General features: G+C 39.0%; 1 protein-coding gene across 30 annotated transcripts in view; it reads left to right on the forward strand.

The window, feature by feature from the left end:
* Window positions 1-24,240, forward strand: part of OXR1 (oxidation resistance 1) — a 492,548-nt gene that overhangs the window by 225,276 nt on the left and 243,032 nt on the right. The window contains exons 1-2 of one of the 30 annotated variants that reach the window (XM_081500414.1): window positions 6,936-7,221; window positions 7,798-7,920. The exons of 28 other annotated variants lie outside the window; for them this stretch is intronic. In XM_081500414.1, coding sequence (XP_081356540.1) covers window positions 7,913-7,920 — 8 coding nt within the window. In that variant the 5' untranslated portion in view covers window positions 6,936-7,221; window positions 7,798-7,912. Of the gene's footprint in view, window positions 1-6,935; window positions 7,222-7,797; window positions 7,921-24,240 lie in introns of those variants that run through there. One more of the 30 variants, XM_081500413.1, reaches the window with a different exon arrangement.

The raw sequence follows: 24,240 nt of genomic DNA on the forward strand, positions 1-24,240 counted from the left end.
GTACATTATCTCAGATATGACCTTCTGGATGTCTGAGCCAACTGTGTCAAGAATTATGATATATTAAGGGACCCGATCTTGATAAAAAATTCTCAAATCTTGCCTGTATTTCCTAAATTTGTTTAATTATACAGAATGAATTAGAGAAAAATACTGATAGTTTTGTGCCTTTTTTAAAAAAATAGCGGAACAGTGAAATAGTTCTCCCTTTTCAGTTATGTATATGATAAAATGAAGGTTTATATATTAATTTCCTGGACCTACAGGAAATAATGTTTTATTAACATTGAGAGGTTTTTGAGATTTCTCATGGTTTCCCATTTTATTTACATTCCTAATTAATTTAATGTATGAAATGAGATTTTTCATCTTGTCTTTTATCATCTGGGAAGAAGTGGAATTTGTAGATTCCCACTATAGTACTACAGTTAAATTCATATGCATAATATCTTATTGAAATGACCAGATAGATATTATTATATTACAATAAACTATAATTACTATATAATAAAATTTTCAATGTCAACATAATTTTTAACCTAAAAGTTCTTGAAGTTCAAGTAAGCAGCAGTTTTGGATCATATTGAGTAAATATCTCAAATATTATGAAACCTTTCTGCGTGTTCAGGTTCCTCTAGTGCTGTGAATGACTTGGCATCAAGATGAAAGGTGCAGAAGAGCCCTGGAGGACCCCACCCCAGTGCAGCACTGTCACTGGGGTGACTTTGGGAAACTGCCATAAAAATTCATCATTGTAAATTTTCACAGGAGATATGTTTCCTTTCATAGATAAGGCTATGTGCAATTAGTGTGCGCATTTTATGTCAGTGTATCTGGCATATTATTTACTATTATTCACTGTCTTATGCATAGTTGACACTAGGTAAATATTTCTTGATTGCTTGGTTTTTACATTTGAGGATGAGTATTGATAGTTTGGAATATTAAATAAACCAGTGATGATGTAGACAACATAAAATATTACTTAGATACATCAGGAGAGTTGTTATGACAATAATAATTTCAAAAATATTCTAATTATTAATGATAAAATGCATTTCATCAAGCTGTCTTTTGTACTTAAGGTGTTTGTTTTTATGAAAGATGCTTGCCTCTTGTTGATTTCGGAATATGTATTAAGATCATTCTGTGCTCTATGATTTGGAGGAACTAATTTAACCTTTCCTGCAACATATAATTCTCACCTATCAGTTTTTTTTCTTGTATAGCTAAAGTGACCATATAATTTGTGTGCAAATTGAAACTTGAGAGAGAATAAGAACACCATTAATAATTATGCTAGGACAGCTGGCTCAAACTAGACTGTTCCAGGTGAACGGGAGGTGTGATCACTCTACCAGTAGCCCTGTTTTCATTAAACACTGCAAATACTTCCTGCGTACTATTGCGTGCAAAACATTTTTCTTTGAACCGAAGATACATAAAAAGAAATACATTTCCCTTTCACCAGCCTTCTTCTTCACTACCAATCAGCAGCGTTCCACTTTGACACATTTTATTTATTTTCACTTAAACAATGTATTACCTGACTTAAAATACTTGCAAACCACCAAAACAGTAGAGTAGAATATGTTCAATGCCCTGAGGAAGTTTTAAAATGCTGTGAGGTGGCGAGGTTAAACAAAGCCGATCTTACGTATGGTAGGAGGATGCAGCCTTTAAAAAGCATGCTCCTCCCAAGGGTGAGCCTGGAGGGACTGACTGTTGGAAAGAGTGAAGATGGAAATGTAAGTGGGAGGCTCCCTGGAGCAGCCTTTCTGCCTGAGAGGAAGTCTTCTGTCACCTTGGCTTGAAGAGGCACGGGGAAGCATGAGTCGGATTTGGTGAGTTTAGCCCCTGTGTTGGAGGAGTTGGAGAAGCCAATGCCATATGACATTATGGAGGGCTGTGTATGCCAACCTGAAGAATGTGTGCTTAATAGGATGGTGTTTATTATTAAACAAATGATAGTCCCCAGTCCCTTCTCGTGTCCTGGGTGTCCGATTTGTCTTTATACTGGCTGGTTATGTCTCAGTCTGGGATTATCGTTCATGTTTTTCTCCCTTCCTTTCAGATCCACTATCCTGGAGCCTGTGCTCAAAATATAAGCATCCTTATTTCTACAGATTCTAAATACAATGCCAGAAGACTTGCTGTGGCTTCATACCCTTAGGAGGAATTATCCTTTTAAGCCCAATTTTGCCTAAATAGCTGGCCTTGATTTTCCTTTCTTTATTTTCCTTCCTGTCCCCAATTTATCTTTGCTGTCTTTTATGGGTTTTCTCCTCATTTCTTAGTTGGTATTTTATTTTGGTTAATAGAATGGAAATCAATGCTTGTGTGTAGATAGTCATTGCAGACAGACAGACACACACACACATACAGCAGTGTGAGTACACTGTTTTTCCTTGACCCTCAGGCACTTTTTTTTACATTTTAACTAATCTAAATAGAATGTATATTGTAACCAATGCATATCATTAATGCGATGCTGCATCTCTTCTTCCCAACCCCTCCCCAAAAGCTCCTATGAAATCTGTGACATTTTAGAAGTGTGAAAATATCAGTAGTGTGAAATTCCGAGTTTTCAAGTCTGTGGAAGACAGCAGAGAGGCTTGTGGAATTCCATGTCACACTGTTGTTATGTTCCCAGCCTGCCAGGAGCAGCAGTGTGGTGGTGACAAGTGCCAGTTCCACAGGCACACCTACTGCCTGCTCTGAATGTAGGTGACCTTGAGCAAGTGAGTCAGTATCTTCTGTTCATTCCTTGTCTGTAAAATGAGCTGAGAGGGACACAGCTAGATTGACATGGTTTGAATGAATATTTAGAAAAATGATTAGCACATCCTGAGATGTCTATGTGGTCATCCTTATTTTGTTGCCTCTGGATTTAACAATGAAAATGCAAATTTAAAAAGTGAAAAGTGGTATAAAACCATCCGGTTATATTTCATGAAACATAGGTTTTCAAACTTCCTGGGTTCACTAATCTCAGGATTTTTTCATGATGCCCCAGACTGAAATAAATACCTAAAATATTGTTTAGTAATTAAGTCGAAGCAATGGAAAAGTAGCCATTTGTGTCAACTGAAGAAAGATGCACAACATTAAAGTTGAAAATGATGTTTTACCTAGGGGACATACTGAGGACTTAAGCCCAGGAGACAAGCTCTCAGATAGTTTTGAGAGACTTTTCCAAAGAAGTAAGGGAGAAAAACCAGGACATATAGGGGTTTTGCAACAAAAAACAAGGTAGTCAGAACATTGAAAGATTATTGTTAATTAAAGAAAGCACATACATTTGAAGTTAGTTTAGAGCTGGTCTGTATGGGAAGACGCAGGAGTCTGGGCTCATATAAATCGTTCCTTTGATATGCACCTTAAATATCTAGAGCCAATATACTGTTTTTTCCTTCATCCTGAGTCCCATGAGGGTACACAGTTGTCATTGTGTTTTCCTTGAAAATATTAAATCCCTCCCACCCTTTCCCCTTCCTTCTGTGAGTTTGCTGTGGCCCCTGAGGTATTTTAGGGCAGAATTTGAAAGTGATAAGGCACTTACTTGTTTAGGTCTTTCCTCTGCCTGTTCAGCTGTTTCCTCTGGGCTTCCCTCATAGCTCAGTTGGTAAAGAATCTGCCTGCAGTTCAGAAGACCCCTGTTCAATTCCTGGGTCGAGAAGATCCGCTGGAGAAGGGATAGGCTACCCACTCCAGTATTCTTTGGCTTCCTTTGTGGCTCAGCTGGTAAAGAATCTGCTCGCAGTGCAGGAGACCTGGATTCGGTCCCTAGGTTGGGAAGATCCCCTGGAGAAGGGAAAGGCTACCCACTCTAGAATTCTGACCTGGAGAATTCCATGGACTGTACAGTCCATGGGGTCACAAAGAGTTGGACACGACTGAACAACTTTCGCTGCCTGTTATTCCACATACATTCAGCAAGTGTTCTGTGCTACTGACTCGTGAATTCCTCCTCTCCAAAATCTTTGATCTGTCTCTTGATGGAGTTAGCTCAGAAAGCCCTCAGAAGAAAACCTAAGAAAGAAAGCTGGAGCTTCTTGTAAAGTGCTGCGTTGTGTCTGAAGGCCTTGGAGAATCTAAAGCAAAATAGGAAGAAAGAATGAGACTCGGTTCTCCACGTACTCACTGTATCAATCAAAGCTGCCCTCAAAACCTAGTAGTACCTGCTTTTATGGTTCCCTGGAGCTCCTTTGCAGGTGCACCAAGAAGAAGGTACTTGAAAGTCACCTGTGCAATGATGTAGGTAAAAGGAAATCCTAGTGTTTACTGTCCCTCCCCAGGCTCTGGGAACCGGCAGCCATACATCAATGTCCACTCACCATCTTCCAGATGGTTCCATATGTTTTAAGTTGCCACCCACAGGTATTTGGTCTGGTTGTAAAAAGCTAAGTCTTTGGGGAAAGGAAGCACAGCCTCAGCAGACCTGTAAGCTGCCAGGCTAGTTAACCCCTCGTATGTTTTATATTAATATTATAATGAATGTTTACCAAACTGTGTTGTCAGTGATTTGATAAAATTCTATTGTCAGTGCTTTAGCAAAACCAGTCCAGACACCTAAACAATAGAGTCTAGGTTTCTGAACACCTGGAGGATAGAGACAAGAGCTTTTAAAAATAATTTTTTTTAATGCCTCATACATTTTTCTTACCTTCTGTAAAGATATAGTTACATATACTGAAGGAGCTAGAGTGGACCTTTGGGCCAAGTTACTTTTTACATTAAACTAATTAAAAGAAAATCTTTCTAAAATGTATTATAAATTATTCTGCATCATTGCTTGCTGTAGCTATAGATACATGTGTCATCAGTAAGGAGCTTTAGGGTCATACCATGTTGCTGCTATGTTAGAGATTAAGGAAAAGCCTGCAGATATGTCAAGCTGGACATACATTTCTTTGCAGCATGCTGCCTCCTTCAGGTTCAAATGTGCGCTGATTGCATCCACACCACCTGGGTGCCCCTTCTGAGTCCCTCCCCCAAGGGTGCTCTTCTGTCATCTCCTCTCACTCTCTGTCCTCTGCCCATTTTACACACTCCTTGTTATCACTGTTTTCACATATCTGGAGACTCTGCGCTCAGATGTGCTGTTCTCCCTTCAGGGATGTCACTGTCTTCCTGGCTTGTACTTACTTTTCCTGGGGACTCAGCATCTGCTGATAGAATACCAAGACTGTTTGTTTGTTTTTACTCCTATGTTACTGTTTATAATCATTTTAGGAGAGGAGATTGAAAGAAAAATGAGAATAGGAATAAAAATCAATATAGCATTACATTACCAAAACCAACTTTAATGAGGCAGTTTGAGCTAAAGATAAGAATACTCTCTTTGAAGTCTGCCCTCTGTACCTGCTGTCAGACTTCATCTCTTCTGCGTGGTGTTCATAGGATCTGGACTGAGACACTCAGCCACTCAAAGCCTCAGTTTCTCATCTCTAGAAAGGGCATGGTCATACCTTAAATATTGATTATGAGAAATAAGTCAGAAGATGTTGAAAGAGTTAAGATCTCTGAAAATCGTAAACACTGATTAGTTATTATTGTTAGTCCCATTTTACAGATGGAGCATGGAGAAGGAAATGGCAACCCACTCCAGTATTCTTGCCTAGAAAATCCCATGGACAGAAGAGCCTGGCAGGCTACAGTCCACGGGGTCGCAAAGAGTCGGACATGACTGATTGACTAAACCACCACAGATGGGGCAACTAAGGACAGAAGTAAGGGACTTTCTGCAGATCATGGTTCATAAATAGCATGAGCAGAGGACCCTTCCCCATCTGCCTCATTCTACAGCCTTTTTCCTACTGGGTATTCAGAGGCCATCTAGAAGCTGAGGGTTCTGAAGCATCAGATTTTTACAGCATTAGGATTTTATTACTGCCTCCCTCCTGCTTCCCACACCCGTCCCCCCAGCAGTTAGGGAAACTTCAAGCTGAATAAATTGTTCTTGGTCTCACTAAAAACAGTGATTTTTCCCCATTGGAAAAAAACATTGTGTTTGATGACCTTTTTGTGCACATAGTAGGTGTGCACTGTAAGGCACAAAATGAGCCCTGAACATAATTTTCTTGAAATACTGAAGTATTTTCAAGTATTTTCTTGAAATACTTGAAATATGTAAACCATAATTCTCTTCACTTTTAATTAATACCCTGATTTATCAGCCAGAAACTATAGTGTGCCAGTTAATTTAATGAATATTCATTGTCACTAGACGTATGAAAATGAACACCTACTATGTACTGATATGCAGTCACATAACAGTGCTTCTCAGACTTTAACAGACACACACATCATGTGTAATCTTATTAAGATGTCAAGTCTGGTTAACTCTGTCTAGGATGGGCCTTGAGACTGCATTTCTTATAAGCTCCCAGGTGACACCAGTGCTGCTGGTCCATGGAGATGTGCAAATCTTATGCATGTTAAAGTTCTAGAAGCACTGTGTGGTGTCCCATTCCTCTTTTAATTCTCTAACACTTTTGGGCATTTCGTCTTCTTTAACAATTTTACTTATTACTTATGTTCCCCAATAGAATTAAAGTTCTGTGAGAGCACAGAACTTGCCTACCTTGATCATCACTTTGTTCCTGGCTCCTAGAATAGCGCCTGATATGTGTGGCTATTCACAGTGATAAGCTGCAGCAGAAAGCCAATTTCCTTGCACACTATTACTCAATAATATTTGTGATTCCATAAGTGACTAAATGAATACAGGTAATGGTAATATATATCAGTTCAGTTCAGTCGCTCAGTCGTGTCCGACTCTTTGTGACCCCATGAATCACAGCATGCCAGGCCTCCCTGTCCATCGCCAACTCCCGGAGTTTACCCAAACTCATGTCCATCAAGTCGGTGATGCCATCTAACCATCTCATCCTCTGTCGTCCCCTTCTCCTCCCGCCCCCAATCCTTCCCAGCATCAGGGTCTTTTCCAATGAGTCAACTCTTCGCGTGAGGTGGCCAAAGTATTGGAGTTTCAGCTTCAACATCAGTCCTTTCAATGAACACCCAGGACTGATCTCCTTTAGGATGAACTGGTTGGATCTCCTTGCAGTCCAAGGGCCTCTCAAGAGTCTTCTCCAACACCACAGTTCAAAAGCATCAATTCTTCGGCGCTCAGCTTTCTTCACAGTCCAGCTGTCACATCCATACATGACCACTGGAAAAACCATAGCCTTGACTAGACGGACCTTTGTTGGCAAAGTAATGTCTCTGCTTTTTAATATACTATCTAGGTTGGTCATAACTTTCCTTCCAAGGAGTAACCGTCTTTCAATTTCATGGCTGCAATCACCATCTGCAGTGATTTTGGAGCCCCCAAAAATAGTCAGCCACTGTTTCCACTGTTTTCCCATCTATTTCCCATGGTAATATATATAGGTATTGTCTATATTATCCTCAGAGCAACATTTGGATGAATCTATTATCAAGCTCAAGTTGTAAATATATAATAATACATGTTAAATTCGTGCTATGGAGAGCTACACTAAAACTTCTTAAAGTCAGGCAACTGTTGAAAGTTTCAGAAAAGAGATAGAACTTGCAGTAGTTTTAAATGAAGAAAAACACTTTTATAAATATAGAAAGAGAAGGAAAGGAAGGTAATTAATTCCGATAGAATGTGATAGGATTATTATTAGAGATTTTATCTTAAAGTTTATTCCCCTGGAAGCCTCCCCTCAATTTCCATAGTGTTATCCAGCTCCCTAGTTTCCCTATCGTAGAGAATTTTGCAGTGCAAAAGCAGAAGTTGCTGAAAGTCTTTTCCATCTTTTTTAGAATCTCAAACTTGAAGAGATTATGCTGTGTAAGGTAGAAAAGAGAAGAGTTATTTTGAGGACAGTTAAAGGAAAAAGAATTTTTCCGAAGACAAGAGAATTCAGTCTAAGCTGAGATGTTGCTGTAGGTATTATTCATTTTTTCTATGGTCCCGTTCAGTAGTTTAGTGAGAATTATCAACCAAGCCTATTATATTGGAATTCACTTATCAAAACACTTTTTAAGATTGAGATACAGTAATATATGGGCTTCCCTGGTAGCTTGAATGGTAAAGAATCTGCCTGCAGTGTGGGACACCTGACTTCGATCCTTGGGTAGGGAAGATCCCCTGGAGAAGGGAATAACAACCCACTCTAGATTCGTGCCTGAAGAATCCCATGGACAGAGGAGCCTGGCGGGCTACAGTTCATGGGGTCTCAAAGAGTCGGACATGACTAAGAGACTAACACCTCCATAATAATATATATTTATTTATTAATGCATTGGGCTTACCAGGTGGCTCAGCTGGTAAAGAATCCTCCTGCAAAGCAGGAGACCTGGGTTCGATCCTTGGGTTGGGAAGATCCCCTGGAGAAGCGAAAGGCTACCCCCTCCAGTATTTTGGCCTGAAGAATCCCATGGACTGTATAGTCCGAGGGGTCACAAAGAATCTGACATGACTGAGTGACTTTCACTTCAAAACAATAAGTTCTAGAAGCATAACCGGTAATAACCTTGATTTTGATTTAGTGATGAGCATGGATATTTAGTTATGAAGTGATATAAAAATATCTCTACTTTTTATTCATGATGAACTTATAGGTACTGCTAATGCTATTGTGCTTTATTGCATACATTTGTAATAGAGGGAAATTGCAAATGTTCACTTAGAGGTTAATGAAAATAAAGATATTTAATATATTCATTCTCCCTGCCAAGTCTATGGTGTGGGCCTTGGGTTCCCAGGAATGACTTAGCACCACTCCCCAGCAGCCCATATCAGTCAGGAGAGTCCAGGTCAGCAGTTCTCAGTGTCTTGTTCCTGAACCACCAGCATTGGCATCAGCTGGGAACATGTTAGGAACAGAAATTCTCAGGTCTTACCCAGTCCTACTGAAAAGAAACTCTGGGAACAGGGTCAAGCAGTCTGTGTTTTTACAAGCCTTCCAGGCGATTCTGATGCATACTCAAGTTTGAGAAGCACTAGACTAAGTTATAATGCAGTAACAAACTAGCCCCAAATCTCAGTAGTATGAAACAGCATGTTTTTGGTTTTCCCTCAAGATTAATTTCCATGGTGGTTAGGATGGGCTCATTTTACTCCGTATCTGCTCACTTGGGATCCGGATTGACACAACAGCCGCCATCTGCACTGTTACTAGTACTGTGCCAGAGGAGAGAGAAAAATGGAGGGTCTCACACTGGCAATTCATGGGGCCAAATTGACACATACCACTTCCACTAACCACTAGTTTGCCAGAACTAATCACGAGGCTCTACCCTGTGGCTGGGGGACAGGAAGCGCCCAGAAGCCAGGGAGCTAGTGATAACAAACACACTATCAAGAGACAGCGCGATCTCAGAGAGGATGACCCGCTAACACCCCTGGGGAGACTACCACCGCCACTCCAATGACTCTCATGTTTGAGGCAAGCACAGAAAAAGTAAAATCACAGCCGTGTGATCTGGGACAGTGGGTGGACCAATGTGAGCCAGTGTGACCACAAATTCTGTAACAAAGTAAGCCAATGATTGGGGTGGGCAAGCGAGGGGGCACTTACTTTATTTTGGTAATGCTTAAGATCCTGGAGCTTTTGGCACAACTCTGGACAAGGGAGGAATATACAAGAGTGACTGAGATTGAACTTCCTGCTGTAGGGTGTTTGGTGTTAGATTTAAGTGGATTTAAGGAAAAATGATATTTCTGACACACCTGAGATTGTAGAGTAAGCTTCATATCCACCAGAGCAGTTTTCTGAGTAAACTGCACTAGTTTAGGACTTAATGCAGAGTGTTTAAAAGGGTGATTACTTAAATGCTTTTGATGATGGTAAAATAAACTCCTTGGATACTTCAGCACTGATTAAATTGACATATTGACTTAGAAAAACCTTAGACCTGTAATCTTTCTAAATTCATATTGGGACTCAGTCAATGGAGCAGTGAGTCAGTGGTACTTAATCATTTCTTTGTTGACAGGTAATTCTTTTTCATCTGTTATAAAATCTTACATTCAGTGGGCATTTTTCTATAATGTTCTAGGCTTACCCTGTGTTTATCTCAAAGAGAAGGTATTCACTACTTAATGATGAGGAAGTAGTCACAGTAAAAGTTGGTCTAATATGGTCTTACAAAAAAAACCTGGCTCAGCTGGTGAAGATTTTATTACTTGACACTCGACATTTGAAACATCACTGGAATCTTAGCCACTATGCCTCCATAAATGTGTATTCAATGAAGATCGAAATTTGCTATTAAAATGCAGTATTTGTATTTATAATCCCTAAGTTTTTCAGTTGCATTATAATGTACCAGTTGGTGATTAAGCCCCTCCCCCAAGGAGAAAAGGTTTCTGTAGAAGAATTTATATGGTCACAATACAGTTTTTTGAAGGGGGTTATCTTTATTGAATGTCAGAGAATGAGATTTAACCTATGTTGATGAGAATGTTTCACCTAACTTTGAAATGTACACATTTTAATGTCTGCCCACATTGTGGCCCTGTTTTTTCCCTAGGAAAAATGTATTGTATTGCCTAGGAAAACTTATTTATAGGATTAGTTAGTATACTTTTAACTGAGTTCAAATGTCCTGACTCATCTCTGACTTTTGTACACACGACTTGTGTCTTCTCATTGTAGTTCCCTGCTAGAAATTAGCTGATAATTGTCCTTAAGCAATAGCCACCAAAAGTTATTACAGAGACTCCTGAAAATTCCCATATATTGTCTGCTCTGAATTCCATTTTATAAAATTATAATAAAATACAACTTTTATTAAATTTTGCAAGCGTATGAACATCATGTTTTAAATTTATTAGCAAACATTTTTCTCAAATATGGTTTTGAGATTTGCTGCCTAGATAATAAATCCGCACATGGACCATTCCTTTAAACATAGCCCAACATACTCTCTGTCTTACAAATCAATCAATCAATCAAGAGAATATTTCAGACATAATTTTAAAAGTATGGGGGGAAATACACTATCTGCAGAAATAATAAAATTTTTGCTTACTAACAAACTTCATGAGACAGTTTGCAGCTGACATATTTTAGCTTTAATCAAATAAATCTTTGTATGAAATCCAGAAACTTTTAAGTCGCAACATAAACCATCGGAATGCACATTAAGTCAAACTTTCAGATTGTTGTCTTAAATCATGATTGCATCTCTATTTTCCATTCCATTTCCATGCATCTTAAGGTGTATGTGTGTGCTGCTGCTGCTGCTGCGAAGTTGCTTCAGTCGTGTCCGACTCTGTGCGACCCCATAGACGGCAGCCCACCAGGCTCCGCCGTCCCTAGGATTCTCCAGGCAAGAACACTGGAGTGGGTTGCCATTTCCTTCTCCAGTGCATGAAAGGGAAAAGTGAAAGTGAAGTCACTCAGTCGTGTCCGACTCTTAGCGACCCCATGGACTGTAGCCTACCAGGCTCCTCCGTCCATGGGATTTTCCAGGCAAGAGTACTGGAGTGGGGTGCCGTTGCCTTCTCCGGTGTATGTGTGTGTGTGTTTGTAAATTAGGCAATGCAACTTGGGATTCATTATTATATGTCACTTGGAAAAGTTTTTCAAAATGGTTGGAGTTGATTTTTTTCCAAGACAGTTTCATTTGTCATTAGTTCAAATGGCAACACACTACAGTATTCTTGCCTGGAAAATTCCATGGACAGAGAAGTCTGGCAGGCTATATTCCATGGATCACAAATAGTCGGACACAGCTGAGTCCTCACACACGCACACGTGCACCTCGTCATCTTACATGGCAGGAAACCAACTGATGCAGGTTTTACCTCTTTGGCTAAAGAATTAATAGATATTTTTAAAGTATCTAGTATTTATGTATTACTTAAATAAAAAGTATGTAATAATAATAATAAAGTAAAAGTAATAATATTATTATTAAAAGTATGTAATAATAATATAAAAGTAATAATAATAATAATAAAAGTATGTAATAATTTTGCCCAGGATATAATTACCAGAATAACTGCTTGTTAATTTCTCCTTTTTCTTTGGGCTAATACTTGTTCTCAAGAAAAATCTTAGTTTTAGTGGTCTCTATTGAAGTCCAGTCCATAAGGGTCATCCTAAGTCAGGGAAAAAAGCTTACATATTTAATATGAAATATATTCATTTTAATTTCTTTACCTTTGATGGCCCAAACCTTTGTGTAGCATGATTTTGCTTTTTCTGGTCTGTGTTGTCAGCAGTAAAGTAACAAAATAGACTCTTCTCTGTATGCCTGGAGGGTTGTTTCTCCAAAACCTGTATAATATTTTGCTCCCACTGTGTACGAAAGATTAAAATACACTATGGACCGATCACTGTCTCCAGAATTGCTCTGCCCTTAATCAACTGAGTGAATGACAAGAATTATGAACATGTTTCACAATTTTCCTTCTTCTTTCTTGATTCTTAAGTAGCAAGTATAATCTTATTCAACATTTCCTGATGTATAGAAAGGAAATGTAGAAATATAATTAGTTTGATATATGTAGTGAGATAAAGCAATATTTGGGTTCTGACTCCGATGATACCCTCAAGGTTAAACAGGAGAATATGTGGTAGAAAAAGAATTGCTCTTCCCCTAAAACTGACCTTCTCATCACTGTCTCAGCAGTGACTTGCAATTTTAAATCTTAGTCTGAATAATAATGCCATATTTTTCTTGCCTGTGAAGTGAGAAATGAATGTTAAAAGTGTAGTCACTGAACTTTCCTTTCCTTACTCTGACAAAACCAATGACCCAAGAATCATCAATGAACATTAATGTCTAGCTGCCAGCTGTAGTGCTCTATGGATTTTGGGGGTGCAAATTGTCATCGTATGTAGACTACTTAATTGAGCTCCTGAGAAATTACCAAAGAATTTCTTTAAAAATAAAAAGCACAATAATCAAGGAAAAACACAGCAGGTACTATACATGAAGTACTACATTTAACATGTCAATCTTTTTCCTGTATATGTAAAAATCTCTGCAGAGAAGCTGTCATTTTTAAATGATGGAAAGCACATAACATTTCCTTCTAGTTAAAAATCTCTGCAGGTACACTGTCATTTTCAAATCAAAGTGTGTAGTGTTTCCTTCTTAGTTAATGCAGAATGAAGTATTTGAGTATGTGACACCATTGCTCTACCATCTAAAATCCTGTGCTAAGCATCAGAGATCTGTCAGTGAACAAAGCAGGTGAGCTTCCAGTTCTCACATCATTAATAAAGGGGTTAGGAACTGCAGATGACTCATAATAAAATGTATCTATGATAAATGGTCTGAAGAAAATACAGGTAAAATCTGGTGATGGAAACAACTGACAACTTCAGGAAGGGTGGTCAAGCAAGGTCTTTCTCTAAAGAGGCTCTTGAGTTGAAACCTGCATGACAAGAAGCCAGACATATGAATTTCTAGGGAAGGTGCATTTCAAGCAGGGAGAGCTTCTAATACAAATGCCTTAGTAGAATTTCCAGAAACAGAAAAACACGTGAACACAACAGAGAATGAGAGGAGCATAGGGATAAGGACAGTGAAATAGGCAGGGGCCAGGTCGTGAAGGGTCCTGCAAGATGTAGTTAAGTGGTTTGAAATCTATTCAGAAGCTTTATTGGAAGGACTGACTTGACCTGAATTATGCTTTTTAAAACAGTGCTTTGCTCTTTGTGTGGAAAATGGACTGAATGTGAGGAAAGAGCAGAGACAGCAGGAGGCCATAGTGAAATCTAAAGGGGGAATCATGGTGGGTAAGCCAGAACATTCTCGGGACTCTTCCCGTCATTCTTGCTCTGAAATGCTGCCTGTCTCTGCAGAATAAGTATGTGATCCCTCTAAACACCTTCTGCTTCAAGTGCAAAAAAGGCAGGATAGCATCCTTCCCACAGCTGTTTCCCATCCCACAGCTGGAGCCGCTCAGTGTCCTTTTTTCCACATGGAGATTATTTTCAACCATCCAGGAGGTTTTCGTCAAATTGTGTACATGTGGAATGTTATTATTCTTAAGCTCCAATGTAACCTGTAGACACAAAGATCAACTTAAGCTGAGAACATTTTAACTGCCAGGAGGTTAAGACAACATTTAAATTCATAATCCGCAATACTTTGGAGTTGAGCTCTGACCCTCAAGATAGGATTTACTGACCAGTGAGAAAGACTTCATCAAGCTGGACTGTCATTCTAGAAATGTTTCCTTAAACATGATTCCTCGGTGCTGAAGCGTCATTTTTAAAGCTCTTCTTTGGGAAATCAGTGTAGGGGATTGTGTTAGACAACACGGACAGAGCCAGCCTAACGCTGGTGCATCCTGTGCAGCTGTGCAGGGCCTGTGCCTGTCCGCACTTGCTTGTATACTCTGCTGTTGTTATCCTGAACTCTTAATACATTTTTTAGTGAGGAACCTTGCGTTTTCATTTTGCACGGGGAACCACAAATTATGTAGCTGGCCCTGAACACAGGGCTTGGAGAATTGTAGGAAAATCTGTCCCTCTGCTATAAGGCATAAAAACGTAGAGGAAGGAGTGGAACCAGTTTGAATAAAGGGGTTCTTGGCAAAGGAAATTCATTACCTGTAGAATTTGAGACAATCTAGTCCAGTGGTTTTCAAGTGCCTGTGTGCAGTCCATGCCTGCTTGATTTTTACCTCTCCATGGAAAAATCAGAACATGGATGATGATACCCTCCATTTCTTGTAAAGATAAGTTTGTTCAGCTGAGAGTTCTGCTCTTTATTCTGAAATGAGATTAATTTTTCCATTTTTGGTCTAACGTGTTTTCTGTTTTGTAATATGCTGGTAATCAGTTCAGTTGCTCAGTTGTGTCCGACTCTGCGACCCCATGGACTGCAGGAAGCCAGACTTCCCTGTCCATCACCAGCTCCTGGAGCCTACTCAAACTCATGTCCATCACATTGATGATGCCGTCCAACCATCTCATCCTCTGTCATCCCCTTCCCCTCCCGCCTTCAATCTTTCCCAGCATTAGGATCTTTTCAAGTGAGTTGGTTCTTCTCATCAGGTGGCCAAAGTATTTGAGTTTCAGCTTCAGCATCAGTCCTTCCAGTGACTGATTTCCTTTAGGATTGACTGGTTGGATCTCCTTGCAGTCCAAGAGACTCTTGAGAGTCTGACAGTTCAAAAGCATCAATTCTTTGGCGCTCAGCCTTCTTTGTAATTCAACTCTCACATCCATACATGACTACTGGAAAAACCATAGCTTTGCCTAGATGTACCTTTGTTGGCAAAGTAATGTCTCTACTTTTCAATATGCTGTCTAGGTTGGTCATAGCTTTTCTTCCCAGGAGCAAGTGTCTTTTAATTTCATGGCTGCAATCACCATCTGCAGTGATTTTGGAGCCCAAGGAAATAAAGTCTGTCACTGTTTCCATTGTTTCATGTGAAATTAATTCACGTGAATATTAGAATTTAAAGGTAAATCCAAAGTGGAGGAGGGATTACCCTCTTGTAACCAGAGTACTTGTCACTTTCTATAATTTTGTTTTATAAATCCATCCCCTTTTGTGTCCTGAAGGAAAGCAACAGGTTTTTTTGTTTTTTTTTCATCTTTGTATCCTTAGCACTTAGTGTAGTGCATTGGGCTCATTAAGCTTTCACTGAATATGCTGAACATCAATTTAAATATATGTGTGTGTGTGTGTGTATAAGATATTTAACTAGAAATGTTCCTGAAATTAAAGGATGGCTCCATTCTATCACTACCTTCTTTGGTGGTTCCAACCCTTTCTTAGAGAACAATGACCTTAAGAATGGTTAATAAAGGTATATTGCATCTGTAGCGGGAAGTTAAAATTAGACATTATCTGTGGTTCAACTGGATCTGAGAAGACACTTGTTACTCATTTTGAAATGAAGTATGAGAATACCTAATTGAGATTTGATAAGCTGTTGGTCAAGGACTGCTTTTGTGACTTTCAGCTGACCACCCACCACCAGCCATTATAACTGTTTGGAGATTAGAACAGGGTTTTTAGAGAGAGCTGCTGGTGTTCTGGGAATCTTGTCCGATCCAACCCCCCAAACTCACCTTAAATCTATATGGGGGGCTTCACTGAGAACTGGGGGAAACAATGGGTTCAACTTTAACCCAATCAAGAGAAAATGAAGAGTAGGGAGAATCTGACACTGGGATACAAAGAGGTGAGATCTCATGAATGTGCTCAAATCGACAGGGCAAGGAATCTTATCAGCAAGATGTGGCCATAGCAGAGAGGGAGATCTGGCCTGCAAAAGTCTTAGATCTTGTCTGAGAGGGCTGTCTGGGGGAGGGCCATAACCCCAGCAGAAATAACATGATAGTGTACATGGAGGCCTGGGATAGGAACCGTTAGGACCCAGAGGGACGATTTGTATTCACTCATAAAGAAGAAACCACAGAGGAGGGATCTATAGTAAGGAGTGAACTACAAAGAACTCATGAAATACCTCACCTGATAAGAGAAAACATTGGCTTTAAATGCCTAACAAAATGTAGAGTATTGACGCTGGCAAGCAAGATCCCTGAAATCTACTACTGTGCCTTGAACATAAATGGGAATCAGCAGATGTTGGGGAACACAAAGACATATAAACATGTTAGGCAAATATCATAGGGGTAATATCTAGCATGGTACTGATGAGAATGATGAGGTTCAGGTTAAGTGTTTTAAGTCAGGTTTATTCCCAGTTATGGCAGAATCTAGTTGAGAACATTGGTCTGAAAAGAAACCCAGAAGAGTACTGTACTGCCAGTACTGTACTACCAGGTTTGTGACAGAAAGCAACTAAGGGTTCATAAGAAGGCACAAAGGCAGTCTTTCCTGGGGCATTTGTATGTACCTAGTCCTTCAGCTTATTCCCAGGTGAAGTCAAGCCTTTAATGGTGGCTGCTGTGTGCCCGTCAGGGCAGTGGTGGCTCAAATATGAATAAGGCAATTCCTGACCTCAAGTAGCTTATGGTGGACAAATTTAAGGCAATAATTGGCTATTTACCTAACATACAGCATGAGCTCAAGAAATATTAGTTCCATTAATGCCACTGTGAAATTATGTGGTTGAACTCAGTCTCCCTACAGATTTTAAAGGTTCTCCAATCTATAATTAAATATAGATTGCTACTTTTTGCCATCATCAAATTTTATTTCTTATTCTTTAATGATGATTGACTGAATATACTATTTTAAATAGAGTTATGTAAGGATTTCTATCAGTCCTTAATGTAATTAGAAATTAACATATATATGAATATATTTTTTTCTACTGCCCTTTTTCTCTGGCTCATTAATATGTAATACTTTGCTTCTCTGCATTCAATCTCCATTTGATTTTTCTCCTAATGTAATTTACCAACTGTAAAAATATGAGACCCGGAAAATACAGGAGTGAAATGCCCATTATCACAATGCCAGTTTATCAACACATGTTTAAACGGATCTTCTGGCTCAAGCCTGTTTCTTAGATGATGTATTCAACCATAATTTTCAGCTTTCAAAATTAGTCCAGCTCATAGATCAGGAGACAGCTCTCCTTTCACATAACTGCTGTGAATATTGTGGTTTTCTAACCAAAGAGATATGATGGTAATTTCTTAAGAAAGATTTGGGACACTGTTACTGAGACAAACTGAAAAGGAAAGAAGTTGGAGAGAATAAACATAACCTCATGCCATATAAGTCTTCTGAGTCAATTCATGTCTGGAGTCTGTGCAGAGGGATAAATTATTCATTTATTCACCAATTCACTTATTCGTATAGTAAACATTTTTGGTGTACACTTACTGTGCAAGGCACATGGTAGGTGGATAAAGGACATGTTCTTCCAGTGCCGCCAGAGTGAACCATGAAGTGAGAGAGACAGAACAGAGGAAAGGACACAAAAACAAATGTATCATTAGACTTGGTGATAAATACCATGAGAGGCAGATGGGCAGAAGACCAGAGAACAGCTTCAGTGGGGCTGGAAGGTAGGAGATAGAAGACACCCTACTTAGAATCACGTGGGATGGTTTTTCTGAGGAGACTTAAAAAATGAGAAGCAACCAACAACTCAAACTGCATTTCAGTCAGTCAGGGGCAGGGGGAGCATGTGCAAAGGTCCTGAGGCAGGAAAGAACTTGGCATGTTCAAGAACCTTGAAGGACACCAACATAACCAGAACATGAGCAGGAAGAATAGCCCCCGATGAATTATGAAATGGAGACATGCAGGGCCTTATGGACCATGGAACAAAGTTTAGAAATTCATCGTATTGTAGTGGGGAGCCATTTAATGCTTTAAAGCAAGAAAACAGCCTGTCTCCTTTAGGCCTCACATGCTTATTTTGGCTGCTGTAAGAATAGGTGGGAAGAGAGGAAAGTCTAACAGAGGGACCAACATGGAGGCTGTGACAGTAACCCAGAGGGCTGATGACCAGGGAGGTGGTAGTGAAGATGGGGAGAAGTAGGGAGACTTCACATGTAATTTGAAGACAGAATAGGGAAAATTTGCTGATGAATTAGAAGTGGAGACTGTTGAAAAGGAAGGAAACAAATATAACTTCCAGTTTTCGGTCTTGAATAACTGGAGGTGTTGGTGCCATTTGCAGATGAAGAAGAGAGGAAGGGAGATTGGGGTGAATTTAGGGATGAAGAATGTGTTTAGGGACATGGTGAGTTTAAGAAGTGCCGCAGGTAATGGATAATGCCAAGTAGCTAGTTATATATTTAAGTTTGCTGTTCTGGGGAAAGTGTGGGCTGGAGGTATAAATATGGGAGTTTTCAGCATAGAAATCTTTCTTCCAAGGGAATGGATGAGAATATTTAGGGAAATAGTGAATGCAAAGCAGAGGGAGGCCCAGTTCTTTTAGTCCCCTGAATATTTCAGAACTTAAGGTTGAAAGAGGTGAAAAAAAAAGGAACTTTTTAAGGAATTGTGGAAAAACGGAATCTTAGAAGTGTTATGTGTCAGGGGCTCTAAGCTAAAATGTTTCAATATAAAGGGGCCATTAAAAAAAAGTTGAATACTTAGATATACTAGTACAAATCTCGTTGAATATTTATATGGATGAAGTTACCCTTTTAATAATCCTTCAAGGTAAATACAGTTATTAAGTTAATTTTACAAATGAGTATAAACTGTGGAGAGATTAAGTAATTTCCCCATAGACCCCATAATAAGGAGTCAGGTTTTGGACCCAGGCTCCTAACTCCATCAGAGTCCATGACCTTACCCTTTGTGCTTTGCATATCCACCAAACATCCTGCCATTGTAAGGCTAAGAGTGATGAAAACCAAAAAAAAGTAACCTTTGACTGTGTGAAATTATTGAAAACCACAGTGATTGTTTTGTGAGAGCCCTGGGTGTGAGGCAGTATTGGGGAGGATTGCGCAGTGATGAATAGAGAGAAGGGAAATCCAGAAATGGGATGGTAGCCTAAGGAAGAAAAGGACTTCTTGAGGCGATGGGAGATGTTAGCACCTGGTTGAATGCTGGTGGGAGATTCATGACCAGGATGGAAGCAGATAACCTAGGAGTGCAGTTGAGAAAGCGATGGAGGAGGAACCTTGCCTGCCTTGCCTGCATCCCTTCTTGTGTGTGTAAAATAGACTTCCTTCTTTTCTGAAGGATTTAGAAGAGACCTTGGGCTCTCTGTATCTCTGCCTCTCCAGAGAAAGAAGAATGACTTTTCAGACCGAGGAAAGGACTGCAGGGGTCGGGCCCCACCTCCTCTGCCTTCTCTCTTTAGGACATGATGCCCACGGCATCCTCATGATGTTCTCTGAACATGGGGTAGCAGCCAGGACCCCTGCTGCTCCAGCTGCCAGCTTGTGATGGGTTCCCTGACTCCCATCCTTATTGGTCAGTTGATTCAGGATTTACAGAGGGAAGAGAATGGTTAGTACATTGAAACCTCGGGTATGGAGGGAGGACGCAGATGGATTCAGAAAACACATTGAGAGATTAGTTTTAACAAGAGGAGGATCATACCCTTTTCTATAATAGGAAAATATTTTTAAATAATGGGGAAAGGTAAATGTAGGTTTATAGAGTTGTCACTGGGAAGAAGACCAGTGACTTATTTAATGTAATTTTAAACATTTATAGTATGTTTATCTGAAGAAGGTCTAAAATCTAACTTTGTTGTGTTGGGAAAACACTTCATAACCATTGTGTGTTAAACCACTATTATGTGAATTGAAGAAAATTATAACAGATTTCCCAATGATCCTCAAATTGAGGGGGGAATGGTGTGCTGTATTTCACTAGGTAATTAGAATCTACATCAGGCAGTTTAAAAAAATCCTTTTCAAACAAGAATAAAAGCAATATGCAATCTTACATGTAAAACCCACCAAGCATCATTTTTATTTGAAAATATGTAGAATGACTTGAGGATTTTTTAATATTCATCAACAGGACAGGTTGGTTTAAAGAGGTAAAGAAACAATGAATTAAATGGAGTGATTTTTTTTCTCAAGCTTCTGAATTAACATGCAAATGAGAGACCTATATTTTTGTAACTTCTTTTCCAGTTTATCATGTATTCATTTGGGGAAATTAACACAGGAGACTGTTGTTCTACCTTGGCATTTTAACTGTAAACCGTTGGGTTTTGGCCCAGATTATTGTTACCTACAGAAGCTATCTTGATTAAGTTTGGAATTGCCTTATGTTGTGCATAGGTAAAACTACATTTTAATCAGCTAGTCTATATGCATTATACAGATAGTTTGTAATAGGAGGTCCTGTTAAAAATAGATTCCTTTAATCAGCAATGTTGGATAGATGCCTGAAGTCTTAAAATAGTGCTTATTTATTCTGATTCCTTCTTCCTAAGATGAATAAACAGAATGCACTCGATGTGGCAATAGCATGTTACAAATCATTTCATCAAAGGTAATAAAATTAAATTCTATCTCTGTGAGTTATTACAGAAGACTGTTCAACATTTATAAGAATTTGACTTCCATATCCTTCAGGCCCTAATCTTTGGATTTGCATAATGTGTTTCTACTTCCAGGATTTTCCAGTTGAAAGGCTTTGAAGTTCCAAGGCAAAAACTGAAATAAATTGGAAATTTGTGTAATTTCAGAGTGAATGCTTGCAATATAGTGGTATAATTGGAAAGTACATGGAAGGGGAAGCTCATAAAAATTTTACTATTAATACTGTTGACTTAATTTTTTAAAACTTTGTCGTAGAAAGATAATATGCAAATTCTTAATGAATGATCAAAAATATAAAGTAGAACTTCAAATCAAGAAAATTATTTAATATTAGATTATTTAAAATCAGTAGATCCTGAACTTGAACCCAAATTTTTGATTACAGAGTCCTTGATTTTTTCACTTCTTCATGTCACCACTGAAATTTTTGTATAGGGATGTCAATTTATCAAGACTGCAGAGTGTATTTTTAGAAATTACAAGGCTAAATTTAGTGAAAATAGAAATGTTCCAATTTATTATACTGCTGATAATGGAGGTGGAATAATTTCCTTTGTCTGAGCTTCGAAGCTACCATGATTGAGTGGGTATGTACTAAATTGATTATTACATCTGCCCCCAAACTGTCCAAAATTAGTTACTCTTTTAGCTTATTTTCATAGACTTTATACATGAAGTTGCTTGCATTTTTGTATTATCTTGCAGCTTTTTCCCATAAGGAAACCACTCATTCATTTAACAGTTTTTATGAAGTGCTTTCTATTTGCCAAGAATCATGCTAAGTCTCCAGTATTCTTACCTGGAGAACCCCATGGGTAGAGGAGCCCAGCAGGCTGCAGTCCACGGGGTGGCAAAGAGTTGGACACGACTGAAGTGACTGAGCACACAGGCACGCATGCTAAGTCCTAGTAGTGAAATGGTGGACTGACTGAATTTCTCTGAATGGAGGAATACAGTTGATCTGGTGGTGAGTATCCTGATGAAAAATGCTTCTCTCCAGCCTCTTTTCTCTGGGCTGGTATAAGCATGAAGATATAAATAAACCACCTGGCAAACTTCAAGGATTTGGATATCTTTTTCATGAAGGGTCAATAAGAAAGGCTAACCATTTACGTTAGGGTTTATTGAACTCTGTAGAGGCAGATTGGTTTTGGATTTAATTTCTAGTATTTTTGTTATACATTTAGGTTATGATAGCAATGGATTCATGTATGCTTCTATTTGGTTGATATTATATACAACTGGCCTTGCTCGTCACAGAGTTGAATTCAGTTGCATTTAATAAGAGAATTTCTAGCAAACCATTTCTACATATCTTTGCACCTGTGACTCAATTCTTGAATTTTCTGTTCTCTGAATCTCCAAAATAGGACAGCATCAATCTCTTAGAATGAATACAGGGCTAGAAACATCTTGTTATAGCAAGATATATGGTTTTGCTGTCCCATTAATGGTTCCAATGCCAGTTTCACTCCCAAAGAATACTTCTGTTGAAACTTTTGCATTGGTTTGGAATTGTGAAAGAAGATTGTGTAATTCATGATCCCATGTTAGTGATATTTTCTGTCTTAATCCTTGTTTGTAGGGGCACAAAAAATAAATAGTTTGGCTACAGCTGTAACAGAGCAGGCTGTAATTGGCATACTCTATACCCCGAGGGATTGTTTTCTTGTTTTAATGCATAGATTTCCAATCTGTCATTTCTTCTGGTTGGATTTCTGAATCTGCTTGTTTTTTGCTGGTTTTGTGGTTTGTTCTTAGCTGCTGATTTTTAGTCAAACTGTACAAGGGGTAACAAAAGCTCTTAATTTTGCAGTGTGAAAATTCTTCAGGCATTTGCTCTCAAAAACTCTTTTTCAGTGACTTGACATTTTTGCAGCACACAGTATCCAACTTGGAAAATCTGCCTTCTCAGCAGCTTTACTACTTTAAAAAATATCCTTGCATTAGCTCTTTTAGGAAGCAAGGAGACAGCCTTGCTAACAGTAATGAGTTGTGCGAATCCCAGATGGTCTTCTTGTTGGAAATGACTGGAAAGGACTACAAGCGTTTGAGTCTTTGGGGCACAGCCATTCACATGCATCCATGTATGTGTGTTTACATGTACGTTTGCTTAAGTATAGAGCAAGTGAATTGGACAAAGAGCGATTTTGTATAGCTACTACTGTGTACTGCAGAGTTCTGTGGAGTTTTACAAAGTGCCTTCATTAACATTAACACATTTTCTGTTCACAATAACTCTCGTGGGTCAAGTAGGCATATAGGATGAATACCACCATTATGAGTAAGAAAATAGAGACCCAGACAGTCAAAGTTCTTGTCCAAAGTCACATGGCTGGTGAATGTTAGAGCTGAAATTTTTTTCTATCTCCTAATTCTAAAGTGTGGATTTTTAGTCCAAATATCCTGGCTGGATTCCAGCTTCCCTAATTTTTAGCCTCCCAACCAAACTTTTCCTATGACCTAGGGAATATTCCCATTATACTATAGTAGATTTTCCCAACGGTTTCTATTATTGCTATGGGCATCCTAATACTATATAGTAAATGATAACAGGAGGTTCATTTTTTTCTCAGATAGCTACAGAGCTCAGGAACATATCTGATTAATTATCATGAAGGTACAATTTAAATTTCACTTGGTGGGAGAGAAGTAATTCCAGTTAAGAACTCAAGTTAAACTATTTTTTCTTACATACGTTAAGTCATACCCGAGTTTAGTTCCTCAGCATCCATAGAAGTTTGAACAAAATTATATCCTCTTAAAGAGATTGGAACTTGCATTCCATAGAGGTGCTATGCTAGGTACTTTTCCATAGGATATTTACTTAGTCCTCAGAACCTTCCTGGTTTTGTTTTATCCCCATTTTATAGATGAAGAAATATGAGTCTCAGAAAAATATCCAACCTTGTTACTATGAGGATTTCCCTGGTGGCTTAGACGGTAAAGCGTCAGCCTACAGTGCAGGAGACTTGGGTTCGATCCCTGGGTCAGGAGATCCTCTGGAAAAGGGAATGGCAACCCACTCCAGTACTCTTGCCTGGAAAATCCCATGGACAGAGGAGCCTGGTAGGCTACAGTCCATGGGGTCGCAAAGAGTCGGACACGACTGAGTGACTTCACTCACTCACTTTGTTACCATGATGAAAGAAGGTATTGGAATACATGTTTAGAGGAGTAGGAATAATTCTTTTCTGCTCTCAAGAACATAGGAACAAGAAAAGGCAAAGATGGTGAAACACAAGGCGGTCTGCCTGTTGAAGCCGTGCCAAGGGGGGAATGCCTCTTTTTATTCAGTTCCTTCTCCCCTTCTAAGATGTCGACAGTCATTTTTCCT

The sequence above is a fragment of the Giraffa tippelskirchi genome, chromosome 6, assembly GCF_054371585.1.
Source record: "Giraffa tippelskirchi isolate mGirTip1 chromosome 6, T2T-mGirTip1v1.2.pri, whole genome shotgun sequence".
Taxonomy (NCBI): Eukaryota; Metazoa; Chordata; class Mammalia; order Artiodactyla; family Giraffidae; genus Giraffa; species Giraffa tippelskirchi.